This window comes from Pungitius pungitius, chromosome 1, assembly GCF_949316345.1.
Source record: "Pungitius pungitius chromosome 1, fPunPun2.1, whole genome shotgun sequence".
Lineage (NCBI taxonomy): Eukaryota > Metazoa > Chordata > Actinopteri > Perciformes > Gasterosteidae > Pungitius > Pungitius pungitius.
In genome coordinates, this window is record NC_084900.1 from 8,430,172 (window position 1) to 8,451,717 (window position 21,546).

The 21,546-nt window shown below is 42.6% G+C and overlaps 1 protein-coding gene across 2 annotated transcripts in view; it reads right to left on the bottom strand.

The window, feature by feature from the left end:
- Positions 1-14,607, bottom strand: part of pcxb (pyruvate carboxylase b) — a 201,768-nt gene extending 187,161 nt beyond the window's left edge. For both annotated transcript variants that reach the window (XR_009955921.1, XM_037477991.2), the window contains exons 1-6: positions 14,196-14,607; positions 5,216-5,352; positions 3,243-3,336; positions 2,499-2,589; positions 560-725; positions 8-153 (exon numbers count right to left, since the gene is read on the bottom strand). Coding sequence is in view for 1 of the 2 variants with exons in the window: in XM_037477991.2 (XP_037333888.1) it covers positions 8-153; positions 560-725; positions 2,499-2,589; positions 3,243-3,336; positions 5,216-5,351 (633 nt within the window). In the remaining variant the exon portion in view is untranslated. The remainder of the gene's footprint in view (positions 1-7; positions 154-559; positions 726-2,498; positions 2,590-3,242; positions 3,337-5,215; positions 5,353-14,195) is intronic.
- Between the last annotated feature and the right edge of the window lie 6,939 nt (positions 14,608-21,546).

Genomic DNA, 21,546 nt, shown 5'->3' on the forward strand with positions numbered 1-21,546 from the left:
GGCTCACCTCGTACTCCCGGACCACCCTCATGCCGCGGCCGCCTCCTCCGTAGGCTGCTTTGAAGATGATGGGGAAGCCGTAGGTCTTTGAGAACACCTGCGCGTCCTGCAGGCAGGTGATGGGCGCATCTGTTCCTGGGACCACGGGTACACCTAGACAGAGGAGGGTGGAGAAAAAGGAAACGTTTCACTGAGGATTCTGAATGCTGTGCCTCGTGGCGTTAAATGCACATAGCACATTCATTTGGTGAAATTTGTGCGTCATGTGTATCACGCAAGATCGCCAGAAACTACTTTCACGCCGCATTTTATCTTGAGCTTCAAGCGTTTCTTAGGGTGGCAGATGGAACAAGTTAAGTGCTGAAAAACATGGCCTAAAAATGCACATCCCCAGCCACAGATATAATTAATGCTGGGGGAGAAAAAACATTCAGGCAATCATCTCAACTATGGTCTTACCTCTTATTATTATCCCTCTTATTATTATTATACTTATTTGAGGCTGCCGAAATACGGCTCTCAACGTAGCAGGTGCTCCACCTCGCGGGCCTTTCCGTACCTGCACTGATGGCCAGGGAACGAGCCTCCACCTTGTCGCCCATCTTGCGGACCGTTTCCGGGCTCGGTCCAATAAACCTCACTCCCGCGTCCGAGCAGGCCTGGGCAAAGTCCGACCGCTCCGAGAGGAAACCGTAGCCTGGGTGGATGGCGTCCACGTTGTTGTCCTGCAGGGTGCAGAAAAGGTTGCCCACATCCATCACATTGGATCCGCTGCAGTGTTTCCCCCTACGATTATGATTTTGTTATTTTCCCACGCACGGCAGATGTCTGACTACTTACCACCCTACCCTGAAGTCGTAAACCTAGGGGAAACACAGTTCTGGCTTAGTCATTACTGCTTATAAACACATCCCACTGAAGATAATTAAACTGACTACTTGCTTTAACACATTGTTTTTTTATTCTCAGATTTTTGTGCAAAACTATTGCCCAGTGGAAACCAGTGAAGGGAAATGTTGCCCAGCTAAGCAACAGGGGTTCTGTTAAATACAGAGGCTCTGCGGGGCCCCAGTTATCACTTGGCCCGACGACTGGTGATTGAAATGGAGTCCTCACACATCCTCCATCCTGCGCTTTACTAAAAAGGACGTATGCATTGGTTATGGCAAAAGGACTGTAAGCTAATGACGCACTTTATTTCCATACCGTCTTTGTTGCGATCGCCTTAATCATCCTCTACTCAACGGACACCAGCGGTGAAACTAGCACAGAATCTGAGGGTCATGGGGAAGGTGCAGAGAGGGAGACGCGCGCGCGCACACACACACACACACAAACACACGCTAGCAGACAAATACGGTCGCTGGCGAGCTTGACCGACCAAGCCATCTTTAGATCAGTATGTGCCATCTGCTCTTGGAAACGAGGCAGGCTATAATTATGGGCTGTCCTGTTGTCAAAGGAGCGGTTACTGGCAGAGGAGGCATGGAGCCACACGCACTAAATCCAGCAAGTGCGTGCAAACAAGCAGGTACAGAGTGACACACAGACACCAATGCAAGGAGACACGGACAGAGACACGAGGCAAGATAATGCACTCACAATAACAAAAAGAACACACACACACACTTTTGCATGTAAGATCAGACAGGCTGTGGTGGGAAAATAAATGAGGGTTACTTTGGCCTTGCAGTTAAAGAGCAATAGACAAAGAGGTACACATACACTAAATGTGAAAGAGTAAAATAGAAAGAACACACACAGAAACTGAAAAGTCAGGAGGGAAGTGGAAATGAGAGGAAGATTGTACCAAAGAACAAGCGGAAAGAGAGGATACAAGGAACGATGGGCAAATGGAAGGAAACGAGGAAAAAGAGACCAGCAGTGTTTGAGGGATGGACGGGGAGTTTAATTCCTTTCAGCCAAGCTAAAGACGTAGAATGAACAAATAACCAAAAAGTCATGTGTACTTTGATGCCAGTGAAATACATTACATGTTGCTGCATCAGAGACACCTTCTAACTTCAGGGTGGCAGAATTATGAATACAGTGTCTTTTTTTAAATAAATTGGGAACGTGATGACGGCGCTTTAGAGGTATGGTTAAAGCAGGTTTGAGGCCATATCTGGTCAACTGTCAACTTTACAAAGAACTTTCAAACCTTGTATTGTATTTTTCTTTAAAAAATGTATACGTTTCGCTAATTGCCCTCACTCTAGCTCTGCTACTTACGGCCAGACAACAGATCACCAGTTCATTCGGCTGTCTCTCCGATAACAGTTTACAATCTTCAAAGCTTAAGCAGAGAAAGCCCTAATGACTACACCAGGAATATTTTCTCAGAGTTTAGAAAGCTCCTCTAGGGCCACAGAGGTCAATACGCATTAAAACTACCCTCCAAGGCAAAGTATTCACCATGACGACGAAGCTAGAGGGTTATTAGTCAACAGGTGAAGAAAATGAAAAACACTTTAATCTCATCTTTCGTCATCGGTTACCTTGGCGACTTGGATGATGTTAGGAATGTCCAGGTATGCTGCAACAGGTGGTAGACCCTTTCCAATTAGGTATGCCTCGTCTGCCTTCTGCCTGTGAAGACAAGGGCAAAGGTTTTTTATTTCAGTTTGGGAAGGCCAATGCCAGGGTGGGAGGGGGGGCAAAAGCAAACAAAACACACAGATGTGCACCTGCCTCTCAAGCACAGAACCATTATGTCTTCACAGCAGCCACGTCCAAGCCCAGCAGAGTGGGCACCGGTACTTAGGCAAATGAAGCCTGGCTTAACTACTCAAACGAGCCCTCCGATTGCCCGTCTCTAAAGGCGTATGTTATACATGGAGAAGGGAGTCTAGGCAGGACCAGGTGGTGCACATATTTAAAGCGCTTTAGTAGTAGATGAAAGGCATTTTAAAGCAAAGGAGCAGCCAGGGTGGTATAGGGAAAGCTGACAGTGAGGTAGATTAGGACATTGCGCATGTAAAAATAAGCCGAGCGATTACCTGAATGTTGATACAATTATACTGATGTCACTACTTGATACCGAACGCAACACGCCGAGTCGGCCCACGGCGCTGAAGAGCGAAACGCTGCCAGAGACTCCTTTTAATTGCGCTCAGCTCTAATCAACTGGTCGATATCCTGCTGCAGCAGCCCAGCAATTTACCGGGACATCTGTCCGGTTACGCTTCCTTTACTTAAACCTGTGCGGACCCATTTGGCGCCAACGTAGCAGAGCTTAGCACCTGTGCATTTGTCCGGTGTCTTGCTCGGAGTAGACGGCCACGGTTCGAATCCCCAGTTCAGTGCAGGCTCTAAACACGCGGATGGCGATTTCCCCTGGAAGAAGAAAGGAGGGTGGTTATCTTCGAATTTGCTTTACAAAAACAGTTTAGATTCTTCCTCTTCCTCCCTGAATGGTCTTTCACTTGTATTCTCTTTTGCTTGAATGCAGTGTATTTTTTGTAAAGCATACACTTGACATTATTCATCAACATCCTGTGACATTGGCCCCAATTTCTCAAACACTTTTGCTAAGTAAAATAAAAAATAAACATAGATGAGATAAAAACAAGGCCAATCCTTCTGGTGGGCTTCATCACACTGTGCAAAATATGAACAGACATGGCAATAAGTCTACAGTTTAAGTTTAAGAACACACTGTAAACAACACTGCCTGCCTTTCATCTGGGTGTCACTGGAGCCAAATACTGGTGTCATTTAAACAGCCCGCATTTCGGGAGGAACAAAAATTGTCTCTGAAAACTGATAAGATGCATTTCTTGAAATAGCGGGCAGCATTCAAACATTTGAGGAGCGTTGGAAACAAAAAGCATAGAAGAAAGTGAATTCTTAATAAGGACAACAGTAGGGACACTGAAAGGATGGAGCATGATGAGAGGACACAGAGGGAAGGACACAGCACGCAGATGAAATTTTGGAACCAAAAATCACAGCCAAACAGGAGCGAGCTCAAAAAGGAAGACCGCAAGGGTTTCGAAAGGAAATCAAAGTGCAAAGGCAAGAAGGAAAGAGGTGGTAAGCGGAGAAGAGGAGCTCCGAAAGGAAAGAAGGATATCAGTGGAAGGAGCAGTGAAGCCATGGCAAGAGAGGAGATGTGCCTGGTGAAGTGGAATCTGTGCTGATATGATGCGATGGTCCAGTCTCTCTTTTCATCCGTCTCTTGGTCCAGTGCACTGCGGTTTGATGAACGTGATCTAATGTGGTGTTGATTTCACGTCACACCGATGTGAAGGAGAGAGATTGACATGAAGTCCTGCTGTGTGTGTGTGTGTGTGTGGTAATAACCACAATCTATTTGAATCTTGTTGACGGATTAAAGCAGCTGAATATAGCATTCATTGTGAGGGTACACATGAATCTATGCATGCATATTAAAAAAAACAAGACTTGTGTGCAGCAGGAGGCCTTTGAAGTACCGAATATGTTTAAGAATCAGCATCATATTGGAAAACCATGCACCAATCGGAAATTATGAAAAGCTGAACCACATCAAGCACTTTACAATTTTTCGCAGGTATCAACATATTGGGTGGGTCCAAAGACAAATCGGAATAAATTTCATCTATTTGTTACTCTAAACCTGCACGGCACTTTAATTGCATTGTGGACCGAATTATCATTAACAGGCAGTGGTGCGGTAAATACGAGTATTACCAATCCACGCCCGTCATGCTGATGCTGAATGGAACAACCCTGCTGGTGACTGGTGACTAGTGTTTATAAAACTGGGCTTCTCTATAATTAGGTTTCCATTCGGCCTCAACTAACAGTCATTTCTCGGAGCTTAGAAAGGAACAAACCGATAGGTGAGTTTAATTTGATTAATGGGGAAAGAAAATTAAAAAAAATAAAAAAGAACAGTTGAGCAATTTCTTTTTAGCTTTTATAAAAATGTATATTAAAAACTGATTAATGGATCCACAGGATTGTGGGTGCAGTTCAGTCTTCAGTTTCCAACATTTAAAAATGAAATTAAAAAAACAAATTAATGCTTTAAGATTAAACCAGGGTAGCTTGTGGCGCCACCCACATACATGTGTGCTTAATTATGAGCTAGTGCCAGGTAAAATGTTTTCCACCAAAGGAAAAGTGTGAAAGTTTTCTTTGGCTTGGAGATGACGGAAACATTATAAATTAAACTGCATTAAACGTAATAGTGCCCTTTGAATTGGTTGTCTCTCAGAGAATTAGTTACCTCTATTGGCCACCATGACTTTCTTGATTGGTCGGTACTCGCTCCGGGGGGCGGAGTGAGAGTAGCGGGGGGCGAGACACGCCCTCCTCACGGTCAGCAGGCCGAGGCCGCCTCGGACTACAGTGTACCCCAACATCCTGGAGAGGAAAAAAGGAGGAACATGTCAAATGTACACGGTCTCTACACAACACACAAAGCAGTGAAGAGGCAGCACACTTTGGTATAACACACACACACACGCCATTCGACCACTGAAGCTCATCCAGAATGCAGCAGCTCGACTGGTCTTTAAACCTTCCGAAATTCTCCCACACTACTCCACTGCTCCTTTCTCTTCACTGGTTACCAGTGGCTGCCCGCATCCCGTTCAAAACATTGGTCCTCACGTACTATGCTGTGAATGGATCGGGTCCAGTCTACATCCAGGACATGGTGAAACCCTACATCCCAACACGCACACTCCGCTCTGCATCTGCCACGCTGCTGGTTCCTCCCTCACTCAGAGAAAAACAATATGCAAGATCACGACTCTTTGCTGTTCTGGCTCCTAAATGGTGGAATGAGCTCTCTGATGACATCAGGACCGCAGAGAGCCTTCACATCATCCGCCGCAAACTAAAGACACACCTCTTCAGACTATACCTTGACTAAAAACACTAACAAAGTGTAGCACCTAAATTGTACTTATAATGGCTCTTATTTGAGGGAATTGCACTTTCTTGTTCTTCTGTTTGTATCTCTGCGGTTGAAATGCACTTATTGTAAGGCGCTTTGGATAAAAGCTTCAGCTAAATGACATGTAATGTAAAAAATTTAGCCAGAAGTCATAAAATCCAGAGGAAACAAAACTAAAGTGCACCATCCAAACCCTAGAACTAATTTTCTTTCAATCTCCATTTAGAAACCAGCAGCTAATTTCAGTTTCTCAGGTGAAAAAAAAAGGATGCTCAAAGGAACATTTAAAAAGATGATAATGCTTCGAAAGTGATCAAACAAGAGGAGTGAGCCCAGTTTAGAGAGATTAAATCTACTAAAGCACCATCCCTATTAAGTCGTTGCCGTTGGTTGCGTGTTCCTTTCATGGCCGTTTTAATTGGCGTTAGTGTTATTTAGGAGGAATCCTGGCTAGTTGAAGTAGTGTGGAAGGAAAAAGTATTAAAAGTAAATCATTTGAGAGCTGCGGCTCAGACTTCTGTTGCTTCGATAGTTCGTAAAAAGACAAGGAAATACAATCAGTGAGGTTGCAAATTGGCACGTCAGTTTGCTTATATGAAAAGGTAAAGAAGATTATTAAAATTACACATTTAAACATACATTTATATAAATGCTAAAATATTAAAATTGTTCTATAAAAAAAATGACTACGTATTTGATAAATGGGATCAAGGAACAATTATGAAGAATGCATTAATATTACCATTATCGTTTAACTCAAAGTGTACAAACACACAAATCCTGGAATAACTACTCACAACGGATCGTAACATCTTCAACATGGATTATATTTCCATAAAAAGGAAGGAGCCTGTTAGGGAGCCAATCAGCTGCTGCTCTGCTTACCAACCTCACAATCAGCTGCAGCTGTGTCAAACTAAAGACGCCTACTTTCTAGGACGTTTGTGGCTTTCTTCCTCGAATCACAGCAATAACAAAACTATGGCAGTTAGAGGGGGACGGCCTCTCTGCATATGAATGAATGAAAGTTGGAATCTTTGGCCTCATTTGATTGCAAAGCCTCCCGAAACATAACAGCCATCCAACAATCGCCTGACGAAGGCAAAACACAGAGCATCCACTGCACCAAACAACAGCGTTGTGATTGGATGGCTTCATTCTCTATCAATAACCCTCTAATCACCCAACAGTCAGATAGTGGCGTGACCACATGTGAATACAAAAAGTTAAATACATACATTAAGACACACTCACACCATGTAAACAGGCTCACAGGTTGGGGTTGTTTGATGGTGAACCTGCAGGTGAAGGTTTCTTCTTCTTCTTCTTCTTCTTCTTCTTCTGGCAGCAAAGCTACACCTCACTGACAGTCCTTTGCTGCCACTCTGTGGTCAAAAAGCAGCAGTGCAGCCAATGGAGACCACAAAGAACTGCAAATATCAGGTCCTAAACTGTAATAAATTAGACATTAGCCTAAAGAGCCTCAGGTTATAACAAGTGTTGGCATCTTTCTCCACACTTTACCCTAATGTGGACCCAGACGAAAAAAACAACACATCTTTAAGCCAACTCTGAGTCTAATTCAGCCAAACTGTCCATGCAATGACCCAAATGATGGGATTCTGACGCTAATGGCAAAGCTCTGTCGTCCCATTTCATGCATGTCTGCTTTATATATGTATTCAGTGCATAATGATAGGCTTAATAACGCCAACATTAGAAACAATTTAGTGTTATTTAGGTTTAACAAATCTCTCAGAAGACTTCTACTCATGTTTTTGCCAAAGCATTTCCAATGATTTGGGTTAGAAAAAGGCATATAGTTGGATGTGGGTCACGAATGTGGATTGAATGGTGAGGGATTAGATCACCCAGATTGAATGGGGAAGGGTTTTTTTTACTCAAAATGTCCTTTACAGTGAAAATATTTCTAACGTCTAGGTAAATCAACGAATGAAAGAAGCATAATCAGACCAAGGGTCAACTAATGTACTCTTCTAGATGTTTAATGACCGTCTGAAGATTGTATGCAGTGGAAGCTCAAGCTGAAACAGTATCTCCCATCGACACAAAAGGAACAACGTCACACTTTGAAACAGATAGTCTCCAAAAGGCCTGAATAAAAAAGTGAGACAACAGCGGACCAGGACACGACAGACAGGAAAAACCTGTCTAAAACTACTTGTGTCCTCCATTAAACTGACTTCTCCAATAGAGCCAAAGTATAACTTCTGATCAGAGAAGGAATGTGGAGTGATACGTTCTCATGTACATATCTGCATAATGTGTTAGCAGGTGGCTACGATGGCTAGAGATATTTCTCTTAGTTGCAACTGTCTTACAGACCAAATAAATGATTTTTTTATATTATTATAATACAGGTGGATGAAATCCAGCATTCTGACTGGTTGAGAGTGAGTCACGAGGGGAGCATTATTCAGCAATAATGTACAGTTGCTATTCACATTGACATGTTCCATATCACTGCACACTCAAAGTAAAAGGTTTGATTTTGCGCGACCGCTAGTTGAACTCACAGCTTTTAGCTCGGTGGCGAACGCCGAAAAAAGGCCGGAAAACCCACAAATTATCGGCTTGAGGCAATGAGACCTTTCGCAACCGGACAATTAAAGTGGACGCCATGAGCGATGTGAATGAATGAGATGGTGCGAGATCTTGCAAGGAGACCCAATGCCGTTTACATGCACCTACGGGGACTTTTCTCTCTAGGCTACAGATATGCGATACACATTTGGTGGCCAATACTATGCTGTGCTGAAAGGCAGCTATTTACTTATTTATAATTTCACTAGTAACCGTACTATAAAAGCAATAAGGGACTCGCAGTACTTTCTCGTCCCAATGCAGCGGAGGGCCAGCAACCCTCGAGGCTGTACTTTATTGTCCAATTACGTAACACTTCGAGGGTTGCCTAACAACACCCCCAAATTGTTACATTATTGGACGATAAAGTACAGCCTCTCGTACCTTATTGCTTAACATAAGATAACCTTATGTTTTACCACACGATGAGTGTTGGATAGCTCTACTCCAATCAGAGAGTTTAGGTGTCAAATTGAAAACAAGCAATCCTTAAATTAGCTCCATGAAACAGTGATGTTTCGCAGAAGATAAATAAATGATGCGTATAGCAATGGAACTCAAGCAATTACAGCTTGTAGCCGGATGATGCTCAATTTGAGATGTGGACTGATCTAAAATGCTCTTTGATCTGATAAAAGCTGTAACTGTGCCAGACAGTGTGGGCCGCATTGGAGGGGAAGAGAGGAAAGAGATCTTAACCTAATCCTTACGTCATGTTGTAAAACCTGACCAAAGGAATGAGAAACTCCAAACAAGAAGGTGGCCATTCCTAAATGTTCAACAAAAGGCACAGAACAACATTTTTTCCTTTCTTACATACAAGTCTGAAAGACATTACAGAATTAGCTTGTTCATTTCTGTACTACCTGATAAAAGGTTATCCTAGAATAAATGTGACAACAGCAGTTTATCACTTTTGTTTTTCTATATTCATCCTTTATCCCATCCCTATCAAACCTCTCTTCGCAGCATATCCTTTTATATTCCCGTCCGTATAGTATCAAGATTTCTCTCGCTGTTTTCAAATTAAGGTCATCATCCTCTGCCTTTCTTCCTTCTGTCTTTTCTAGAGAGACAGATGAAGGAATAATTCGAGGAATGTCAAAAGTTTGAGTTTTGCCAAAAATGTAACTTCATGGTTCATCTCCTTTTGCATATTTGAGGAATACGTCATAAATGCAACTGTTCTTTATTGTGATTGAGCCAAAGAAATTCCACATTCCTTGGCTTTAAAAAAGCAGGTTTCCCTAAATATTTCTTACTAGACCAAAAGTAACAACCATGTGGGGTTGTGTCAATCATCATTGACACAATGATGTCAATCACGTCAACTTTTCTGGAATAAAATGAAAAAAAATTAGTGAGGACCACTATGAAAAGACCAAAGTCCCCTCTCAGATCAGTGCTCTCAGATCATCATATCACAGTCCACATCATTACCAAGATAAAATCAATAGTCAATACAGTAAAAATGAGAAGAAAGGAAATTGCATTCCAAAAGGCTCCGCTTGATACAGCAGGAATTATAAAGTGATCAATGTAAGACCGTGGTAATGGTAATCACTCAATTATCAGCCGCATTACTGACTGCCGCCTCAGCGACAGTAGCTTTATTATGTGGTGCCGAGCAGATAAAACCCAGTCAGTCAATTTCTTTTGATCCTGACATCCGATTGGACGGATCAGTAAACAGCACTAAACTCTGAAAAGAGATAGCAGTTCATTGGCGTCAGTCAGTCACTCGGTTTAAACGTTTTCCTTTTAAAAAGGTGATACATTAGCAAAAAAGCTTCATAAACGAGAACAGAAAATCCAAGTCATGAAAATAACCGCTTTGCTTTGTCCTCACACACAACTCTCTCAGACGGATTACACCAGGGTCGCTTCACATGCCTCACAATGAGCTACACAAGCATTATTCATGCCCCTTTTGCTGAAATCCCTTGCTTTAAGTTTTGAAAGGCAAAACATGTTACTGATTAGTTGCATAAAAGTTTCTCAATAAAATAACGCTTAAAAAAAGATATCTGCGAAATAACATCTATAGGATACAAAAAAAGAAATCAAGAATATAGCACTGGGGGGGGGGGGGGGGCGAGTTTCCCTACCAGGCCTTTTAAAAGCTCCCAGTTATCCGGGCTTTAGGACTGTGACCTTTGTGTTAGAGGGCGTCTAAAAAAAAGGATAAATAAAAGGTTGGACGAGGTCATATTCTTTTTCAGATACGAACATTCCCTCCAAACTTCAAACGAGCGCATTCAATCAATAATTTACCTCTGCCTCAAGATACCACAGAGAAGTACTAAAACATCTTTCAAAGAGTTTTGTGGCTCACTCGCGCTTCCCAGGAAACAAACAATTCTCACCAGGGGGCAGAAGTCTGGCTCAAGTCGTTCAGCAAAAACATTTAGTTACATAAGACCTGATTTAGAGGCTCAAACTTTAGGTATGAACCATAACCACTTCATTTAATTTTGGTTTGGGGATCGGCCATTTCTCAAAGAATTTCTATTTGAATCAGGGGGCTGCAAACTGCATCTCCCTCTCTCTCCCACTCCCCCACTCCCCCACCGCCCCCCTCTCTTTCTCTCTCCATCTCAACCCTGAATACCAACATCAGTTTCAAAGTTGCTGCAACACAAAAAACAAGCACTGAACTGAACTATAGTTGGGAAGCCCAAATCGAATGGAGACAAATGTTAGCGAACCCTAACCCTTGTGTTGGCTCACAGGAACAGTTTTCTTTAGATCCTTCAGTGTGCAGCTAAATCATGACACACACACACATGCACTGCTGCACATCAGATACTCCTGCGTCCAAACCAAGGATGGAGGATTCCCGGATTTGGGAGGGCTTGAAGAACAGAGAGGATTTCTGGATGACATATTAACCGAGAGACCAAAGTTCTGTCCTTGGTTTGACGCACACGGCCGCCGATATTGTGACACACAAACACACAACACTGGCATTTGCTTTGCCTTAATTGACCCACGGTGAATCTGCACAGCGGATATCTGCCAGCGTGTGTGTGAAAACAGAGGAGCTACTTTTTCATCCATAGCAGCGACCCTCTGATCCTTTGGAGAAGTTAATATGTATGTATACATTTTCTAGACCGCTTTAACCTTAATTTGCGAGATTACCGACATTACTCACGTTGAGTCCAACATTATGACTAACGCTGGGAGAGAAATAACATGATTAAAAGACGTAGCATGGATAGGGTCGTAAACATGAACAGTGGCAGCTAGCATGGCTAGCAGGTGAACAGCATAAGTCCACTAAGCCGTGTGGACTAAGCTAATTAGACAGTGTTTCACCAAAACACTTTAGCATTACTAAAATCTTGGTACATGGAAGGAGTATTTCAGCCAAGTGAAATGTCTCTACTTCCAGTGTCGCTCAGCACCTTTCCCAGCTGCATCAACAAGATGCCTCCTGCTGCTGCTCCTTTAGGCTAGAAAAAGGGGTTGGATTTCACTATTTTAAAGTGCAGGCTGTCGCCTTAAAACCATATAGTATAATAGCAGAGAAGCCAGGAAATGATTTAATGTATTTTCTTTTTGATGAGATTTCTTTGTGCCTTATATTAAGATTATCTGCTAAAGAAATAAAGTAAAGGAAAATAGTTATTGTCAGAAAGATGCAGAGGAAATGGGTGAAAGGGCAATGTCCCATAAAACCCCTAAACCAGCCTGTTGGCAGGAGACATTTATCCTCTATAGAAAGGGCAGCTTAAAATGTCCATTTTCAATTAATAAGCTTACTTTGCATTTACATTTTTTGCTTTTGCTTGAGAGACAGGAGCTTACAAGGAGTTAAAGGTTTATGTGTAGCTACTTTTGAACACCCATTGTAGTTATTGTGCCCCAATGTAGGTGAAGGGTTGCAAAGAGCACGAGAGCTTCTCAAGTCTCCTCTTACTACCGACCCTCTTTGATCTCACAAAACCTTAATAGAAGAAGCCGCTTAAGGAATATTTAATGTAATGGAGAAGTTGTAGTATGCTACAAGCAGAGCCAGATGCACTGCTGGCTGTACTTCACCTGAACACGACCAAACACTAAAAGTGCTAACAAAGTATACAATCTTTATGTTGTAGGTCATTTGCACAATGAAAGCACCAGGGACACAGCTATTTATCCTCTGTGCTGGTCCATGTTTAATACCTGCCTTCCTGACTGGCAGATTCCAAACCTTACACCACTCAAGATATCTGCTGCGTGGTTGTGTTGGCATTTTAATAAAAACTAAAAAAAAAGAGCAAGACGGTCCACTGTTGCCCAGGAAGCATTCATTAATTTCTAACCATTAATTTCATTGTAGCCCGAGAAGAGGTCAGGTAACCAATTAGCCGACAGCTGGGCTGAAACAAAAAATGCTGAGAAGAATGTCAAAATATCCATCTGAAAACTCCAAAGGGCTTAATGGAGTTTATACTTTGGGGCATACTTTGTCCCTTCGGTGCGATCACAACAGCTCAACTGTCCGATTGCTACTCGAGGAGCTCAAGTAGCCCGTTTAATAGTATTCAGGTAAGAAAAATGTGGGGGAAAAAAAAAGTGATTCATGATGAATGTGATTTTGAGGTGAATTGAGCAGACACCTCTGCATCATCATTGTCATTAAACTATTACGGATGCGTCCCAGTTGCCTTGAATGTTTTGAGTCCATTACCTTGGCACTACTGCAAAAAGTAATAACATCAAGGCGGATGAGTGAATGGCGCATGTTCATCAAGCACTCAAGGCCACTACTTTCATCTCAAGAGGGATACAGGCTTTTTTTTAGCCGATCACATCCCGCTGTGAGTGTAATACTCTTTGAAATCCTGCAATAATGTTCTACCTTAGTACAACACAGTCTGTGCGCCTTCACAGAGGCACATGGTGTCCTGATTATCAAGATGTCTGTGGGTCTATGTTTATAATCTTGTGGTGCCGAAGATGATAGTTTAAATCCAAGGTTGACTAAGAGCACTTGGGTTTTGCCCAGTAAATTGAGGCCAGTCACAGGCCTCTTGGGCGTGTTTTGCGAAAACAAGCTGCAAAGTGCATGTTTCAACAGGTAAACAGACATTTGTGCCTTGCTATTAAAAAAGAGAAATGTTCCCACTTTCTTAAAAATACCTGAATGTTCATGTAAATACCTACAGCTGCAAAAAAAGAGCCTCATTGTACTGTATATCACCCAGCTGCTGCTTTCTGGGAGATGTTCAAAGAAAAAGGAGCAGTCATTGTTGCAGGTTTTAGTGATGCTGCAAACGCACCCTAACTTATTATAATCAACTGTGAAAAGGCGCCTACAATTCACGAGTGACCACCTTCAACAACCCGAGAGCCATTTGACCCTTGACCCTAACGTCAGTTACATTCAGCAATTAGGAGGCAGATATTCCACGTGTGCGCGATTAAGCTAAAAAACAAACAAAAATAGAGCTAGCAAGGATAATAATGCACTTTGTGAACAAGTCTTCGATGTACACTATTTTGTTGGAAGTTGTGCACGTCCCCCTGTAGATAGTGTGCACCTACGACAGGACTTTCTAGGCTTGCAACATTTTTCCCACACGCTGACGCAGGGTTGCGCGCGGAAGAAAACCGGGAGATGGCGTGTCTTTAAAAGTCAAATACACCGAATGACAGCCACTCGTGCACAGAACACACTCGTATATGCACGCAAATAAGGAGCAGTACTCACGTGCTGGTGCGCAGTCGGTGTCAGGAAGTGTTGTGGATCCGCTGGGGAGTAACCGGACACCGAATGTAAACAGGCGACTATCAGTGTTTGTGGGGGACACAAACGGAGGAAGAGGGGAGATAGGGGAGTTTATATATGACACTCGCTTAAGCACGCGGAGCTATACTTCGGGACGGCCGAGCAGACGATGCAACGTCGTCACGCACGCTGTCACGCACACACGCACGCTCAGTCCTGCATACGTCGTGAAGGCGCCGGGACACTGAAGCTAAGTTGCTAACTGTCTCCTACTGTGGCTAACACGGCTAGCAGCTGGCACCGCTTGTCTCCGTCTGGTGGATTTGGCAGTCCTCTACTGCGCCTGCCTCAATACTCCCTAATAATCTCTCGCGCTCTCTCTCTCTCTCTCTCACAGACACGCGCGCGCGCGCGCGCACGTAAGCTTTCGTTCTTTTCTTTCTGACATGACGCAACAAAGCCCGCCCCTTCTACTCTCAGCCAATCGCAGAAGAAAGCATGACAGCACGCAACGAGCGGCAGTATTTAAAGAGCTCGAAACTAGCAATAACACATAATAAAACCCCGGTCTAAACTAATTACTTTAGTGTGCTGATTAAAAAAATACACAAGTTTACTTGCAGATATTGCGTTACTTTGATTGTACTACTCAATAACGCAATTTAAGATACCTTGAAACATTTAATAGTTAATACATATATAATTGCATTTTTTCTAGTAAAAAAAAACATGGATATCCACTAGGAATATTTGACCAGCCAATATTTTCATTTTAAATATTCACCACGTTTTGGTAAATATGTGTTGTGTGTGTTGGGCTTTAACGTCAGAGCCCATGAATGTTTTGGTGTCTGCAAAGAACAGTAATAAAACCTCAGATACAAATATCACGTTGAAAGCAAGGTAAGCACACGTGTAATTCATTAGTATAAAGCTAATAAATGTTTTTTTTTACAGTGTGAAGGCGCTACCCAGGTTCTAGCTACTTGGCCGGTACCAAATTAAAGACAGCAGCTGGCTGGCACATTGAGCAGTTAAAGTACCTTTTTTATACCAAAACAGAGTAAAAAATAGCACAGTGAGTATTGTACTTAGATTCCCCCGATGGGCAGGGACCGGACTCTAAATTAATGCTGATGCTGTTTAGTAATGTTTGGGTAAATATGATGTGTGTAAACAACCACATCAACAGATTGGTTGAACTTCTGCTTTTTTGCGTTATGAGGAGTTCTATATAGTTTCTACTGTCAATTAATAACTGACTGGTGCTCAGTTGGCACACTTACAACTTAGTCAGTGTTTAAGTCAGTCCGTATCAGTTCAGTTGAACATGCAATATTGGGAAATTTTGTCACCAGAGAAGCATACAGTTCAACGCAAGAACAGGACATTTAACAGTAAATATGGTGGTGCACAGCGTGGAGGGAAAAATCAGTCTGAGGTAGGGAACAGCTGAAAAGAACAGGATTTGATTACAAGCTCTTAAAATGGTTCTTTGTAGTCCTGCTTTGTGAAGCGGACAATAGACAACTATACTTTCATCCCAGGATAGATGCAGCTATACAGATTAAGCTGTGAGAACGTTGCCCTAAGCAAATCTTTCATTACCTCCACTGATCCTAACCTGCAAATAAGTACTCAACCCTACCCTCATTTGAAGGGTAAATGCATCCTATAAAACAACATTACTATTGTAATAATTCATTGAATATAACAGTTAAGCCAGAATGGATTTGCACATCGTAAAGCTGGAAAATAGGAGATTAATTTTCTTTTATCCACCTTTACAGAAGTTTCACGAGCAGACACGATCACACTCATGACACAGGTACTCTGATTGTTTCGCAACTCCTGTTTGTTCGCTTATCGCTTCCAGATAACAGAGTCTGTGTCAATGACAATCCACAGAGGACGCATTTGAAATCAACCAGGCTAATGACAAGGGTCGGTGATGTATCTAAAAACAGATACAAATACCTAATCCGGGATTGTTGATCAGTTTAATGTCCCCAATAATTTGTCATTACTTTGACCTACTTTTTCCCGTCTACTTCACACAGCTCTAACTTTTCTTTTTTCTCTCTTAAATGTTGTGATTAATAATATGCTCTCATAGTTCCACCCTCATCTCAGTAGGGTCTAAACCCCTGCATGTCAGTCTCCCATCACTCTGTGCTGGTGTAAAGCTACGGCCAAGCTAGTCAGTTAAAACTGTTTCAGGGCTTCTTCCCGCAGACTCTGAATATTAATTCCAATATAACTTTGCAAACTTGAAAGCGTGCAAATATGTCAGAGGCCCCTCCAGGGGGCTAACGGAAACTTGCAAAATGTACATTAATGAGATGTGAATTCTTGTAGAGGAGCGGGAGACAGAAGGATAGGAGGGAGGAGCTCAGTGTGTCCTAGGCAGTCTAAGCATGTATTAACTCACCTAAGGGCTGGTCCAGCCTGAGCCAGCCCTAACTAGATTATCAAAGAGCAAAGTCTTCAGCCTAGTCTTAAATGAGGTGACTGTGTCCTCTGGACTGAGAGTGGAAGCTGGTTCCACCAAAGAGGAGCTCGATAACTGAAGGCTCTGGCGCACATCCTACTTTTTGAGACTATTGTAACCAAAAGTAACCATGCATTTATGGAGCATATTGCCCTACTAGAGTACCAAGTACCTTTTAGGTGAGGAGAAGTACCTTAGATTCAATTATTGATTTAACAAGGACCCAGGGCAGAGATACTAATACAGGAATCATACAATCCTTTTTTTTTGTTTTTGCTAATACACAAGCTGCATCATTCTATCATGATTGAGGGCAGAAGTAGGACCCAATCGCAGAGTTTACGGAAAAAAAACACTTTATTTAGGAACACGACACAACGCACCAACAGCCACATAGAAAACTCAATGAACAGACAAGACACACACATGGTTTAACACAAGGGTGGGTGGTTGGGCCAGGCAGAGGGATAACCTGCACAGACTGAGAGGTGGGAGGGAGAGGACGATTCAGGGGACAACGATCGAGTGACCGGGAGTCCTCTGGAGGATGGCCTGGACGACGATCTGGCGGGGGTTCTGGCGACGAGAGACTGGCCCCTGGTCTCAGGGGTTCTGCCGACGGGAGACAAGGAGCAGGAATCGCTGGCTGGGGGACAGGAAACATGGAGGCGGATTCGGGGCCACCGGCGACAGGAGACTGGTTGCCGGACTCGGGGGCCCCGGCTGGACTCGTGCTGGAATCGGCAGTTCCGGTGTCAGGCGTCGAGGGGCCCAGATCTTCGGTTCTGGGGTCACGAGTCTAGTCGACAGTTTTGACTTTCGACAGAATGTCCTTAAGACATTCAATGTACCTACGATGTATCTACATTTCCCTTTTACTTATGTAATAAAATCTCTTTTATAATCAACTCTAATCAAGCAATTAGTAATTCAGTAATGATGTTTCAAGGAGACACTAGTTAATCCTAAAATCATTTTGGTGATACCAAACACCTTGAGCCAAATTAGGAGAAGTGATAGCAGCAAAAGTCTATTCTGGATCCAAAGTTACAGGCCAGAAATGCTGCTGCTTTAAGACGACAGGAGTTTGGTATGAGTATCTTAAAACAGCATCTTACATCGGACACACAAGAAGCCTGAAGTGAGCTCTGAGGCAGACTGGCACGCAGACTTCCTGCCCCCTGGTAGCACTAAAGACCGGCCGATCATCTTTGCTCTCCGCTTTCAGCAGCCACTCAAGCTCCAGAGGAAACAGTCCCCAAGAGGAACCACCACACGGTGACACCAGTGCCAGGGCTTTTAAAGCGGGACTGAGTCTTTCCCACAGTCCAAACGCCCACTATAAGCATCGGCTTAGACCAGCCAGGGCTACTACCTGGGTGACCAATGTCTTGCCAGAATGCAGATCTAAATTTGCTGCAGGACACTCCCCAAACCGCTCATGAAAGGGTACCACCTGACTGAAATAGGTCAATGAATTCAACTTTTCAGATGTCTCCCAGTAAGCACTGTTTGTGACTTGAAGGTGTCTAGGCAGGTTAAAGCTATGTTTGGTAGAAAAAACAAAGACTTCTGGACATCTTACGTCACTGTTTCCTGACCAGGCAGGCTTTTAGCTAACTTTCCGGAAAAGCTATTAATAAAAATGATGTTTTTTAGGTTATTTAACGGTGTTAAAGGTAGGTGTTAGCGCCTTACCTTTCGAGCCAAATACTTTTTTAATTATGAAAAGAACAATTTTCGCAACGAGAGTCAGTAAAAGGACACTAACGGCGGTGAATTAGCCGTGTGCTGCTATAGGCATAACCCGGAAGGACGTCATTGTAAATGTTTTTGTCGGTGATTAAACATTGGTTAAAGGGACCATCGATGCTGACAACATATCCGGGATCCCAATTCTAGCCTTTCACAATATTATATATATTCATGAGCTTTGACACATATATTCGTTGACAAATCCAATACTTGAAGTATATGCACTCAGTTCCAAACTATTCCACCACTGAGCCTAGACACCTATACACAAATCCCCAGTACTCACCTGTTTGATTACATACAGTTTAAGAATTGTGCCGTCATTTCAGTGAAATGCTGTAGAAACGTAAAAGTTAAAATATGTAACCTGTTGGACCTGCCTGGAACTTCATCAGCTACTTTGCAGGGTGATAGACCTTCACGCGACCAGAAATACACCATCCCAGTGTCACTAAGATGGGTGGGGAGCCCCCCAGGAAGCCTGACCACAGTCAAAAGAATGAATAAAATCTCACAAAACTAGCGTCGGGCCATGCCGTCAGAGTGATATCTGACAGTCTGTCGACGCTACGTCATATAACACCATATAACCGGTGGTTTTGCCGCGGCCGGCCTCAGAGCCTCAGAGCTGTCCAGGTGTCCTCTGCAGAGATGTTGAAGATACTGAGGTTCTTTTCTACAGGAGCCTGGCTTTATACACGTCAACATTCTAATTCATTCCATTCACGGAACATACGTGTTCCATCCAGCATTCTGTTCCATCCACAGGGGCAGACAATGTCTTTCTGGTTCACTGATTGAATGGCACAGTTTTTACAAAACCCCAGATGTTATGACCTGGAGTCAAAATACATTTTGTCTATTGCTTTGCAGATTGCACAGGTTGAAAATCATAGATGCAACAAGTCAACACAGCTAAAGCTGTTGCAATAAACTTCAGAAATTGATTCTTTTGACGTTGTTGAGCCGTCTGTTTACACATTCACATTCAAATGCTCATATATTTCATCCCATATACTTTTACTAACTCTATATTAGACATCAGTTGATCAGTATCAGAAGGGATATTTTTATGTATATTAAACAGTGTGCATTTTCATTAATTGCAGCTTAGGTTTAAAGTGAAATACAAGATTTAAAATGGATAAAGTCATCCTTTAATTTTCTGTGCAATTTTCTAAACATGCACAATCATTCAAAAGGAGACACATGTGAGATTTGCGTGTCTTTATGCGTGACAGTCAGCAGTGTACAGGTCAGCTTTCACTGATGCACTCGCTGCAGATATGAGCAGCTGTCAATGCAATGGCTCAACTTATCCAATCACAGGCCGAAACTTAAGATTGATTTGTCCTCGGTATTTCAGTTTCTTATTCGAGCGCTGTTACGTATTTGCGCTCAAACAGAGTGCAATGTGTCCGTTTCACAGTTCCTCGAGTTCAGCAATTTCACTAAATGTTGCCTAAATGTTTGTACTCTGAGCATTCTGGACATAGTCGGCTTCTTTTCAGTGAAATACAACAACAGTGTTGCCGGCCTCTTGTTTGTGCATTAATGGGCCAAAGGTTATAAGGAAGGAATGAGTCAACATATTGGATAAGAATGTACAGTAGCTTTCCAACTAATGACACACACATTGTCAACAATATTTTCCCTTGTGATGGTAAACAAAAGGGCTGGCATTCCTAAGGGTCATACCCTTGATTGAATGACTGAAAAAGCTGGTTTTATTTGCTGGTTTCATTTGCTGGTTTCATTCTTGCCTATTGGTCAAAGAAAGGAAAAGCAGCAAATGAGAAAAAGGGAGAGATGTCTTGTAGAGGTGGGCAGGAACCCAGTGAACTAGCAATGAGCTGCTCACCATGGATAGGTGAATGGCCAGTGCTCAGGAACTTCTTTGTTTTTTCCTCCGCCCCTTCCCTCACCCCATTGGTCTAGTTTCCCTCTCCCCCTTTATCTACAGGCTTGTGGTCGTTGAAAAAAAGGAAAAGATATTCAGGACTGTTGCTGGCTGCCTTCTCTGACCCCCAACCATCTGATTTCTTCCTAATCAGTGCAAATCAGGATTTTCCGGTTGGACCATAAAAACAAGATCAACGTAGTGCGCCGTAGCTCTGGAAAGTTCAAACTAGTAAATGGTGTGATTATGTGGACCCCAAAGGGAGAAATAGCTACAAAACTGACACTCTTTGAGGACATGTGTTATCTCCACACACCTCAAGTTCTATATTTAACAAAAATCTGAAAAGAGGTGTCAAACACAGAAAAGAGAGCAGAAAACAGATGCATAAAACATGCTTGCTCAAACGTTTACTAAAAAATGATACCTTCAATGTAATGGAGACTGTTGGAAAAGGTTTCAGGGCAATATAATTCATTTCAGCAAACATCCAAATCTATTGCAAATCAATGAAGGTATGAAAAACGTTTTACTACTTAAGTAGTAATAAGTAATTAAGCTAAATATTATTCCAACATAAAAAAGCAGTAAATAATACTTGTCTGCACCATTGACATCCATATTTTTTGTCACCCTCACAGCCTATTAATTTTTATAATATATATATGTATTGTTGATATTTCTTCCTTTGGGGTCCACATCATCCCGTTGTACTAGTTTTAACTTTCCAAAGCTATGATCCTGATTTGCACTGATCAGGAAGAAATCCGATTTTTTTTTTTCAGTGCGGGGGACACCCCTTTGCCCTCTATTGGCCAGCTGCCACAACTTAAAGGACATGTGTCACGTTGTATGACCGGAACAAAGAGACATACTATACTATACTATACACACACCCGTACAAACACTGTTATCACAGTTGCCGTAACACTGTCATACCAAAGGATATTCATCGCCTTCAGAAATGCACTTGAGCCACTCAATGGAGAAGTATAACTGACAAATAAGTACGGGTAAACTTTAGGTAAACACAACAGACAACACACAAACCTCCCAGAAATCGTTGAAAGCCAAGTCTACCCACACACTGACACAATGCCTCTTCCCCAGCATTTTCCGGGACACAGATTTAAAAACAGTGACAGTAGTTAACCATCAACTGATCAATCCTGGGCACACGAGTACTC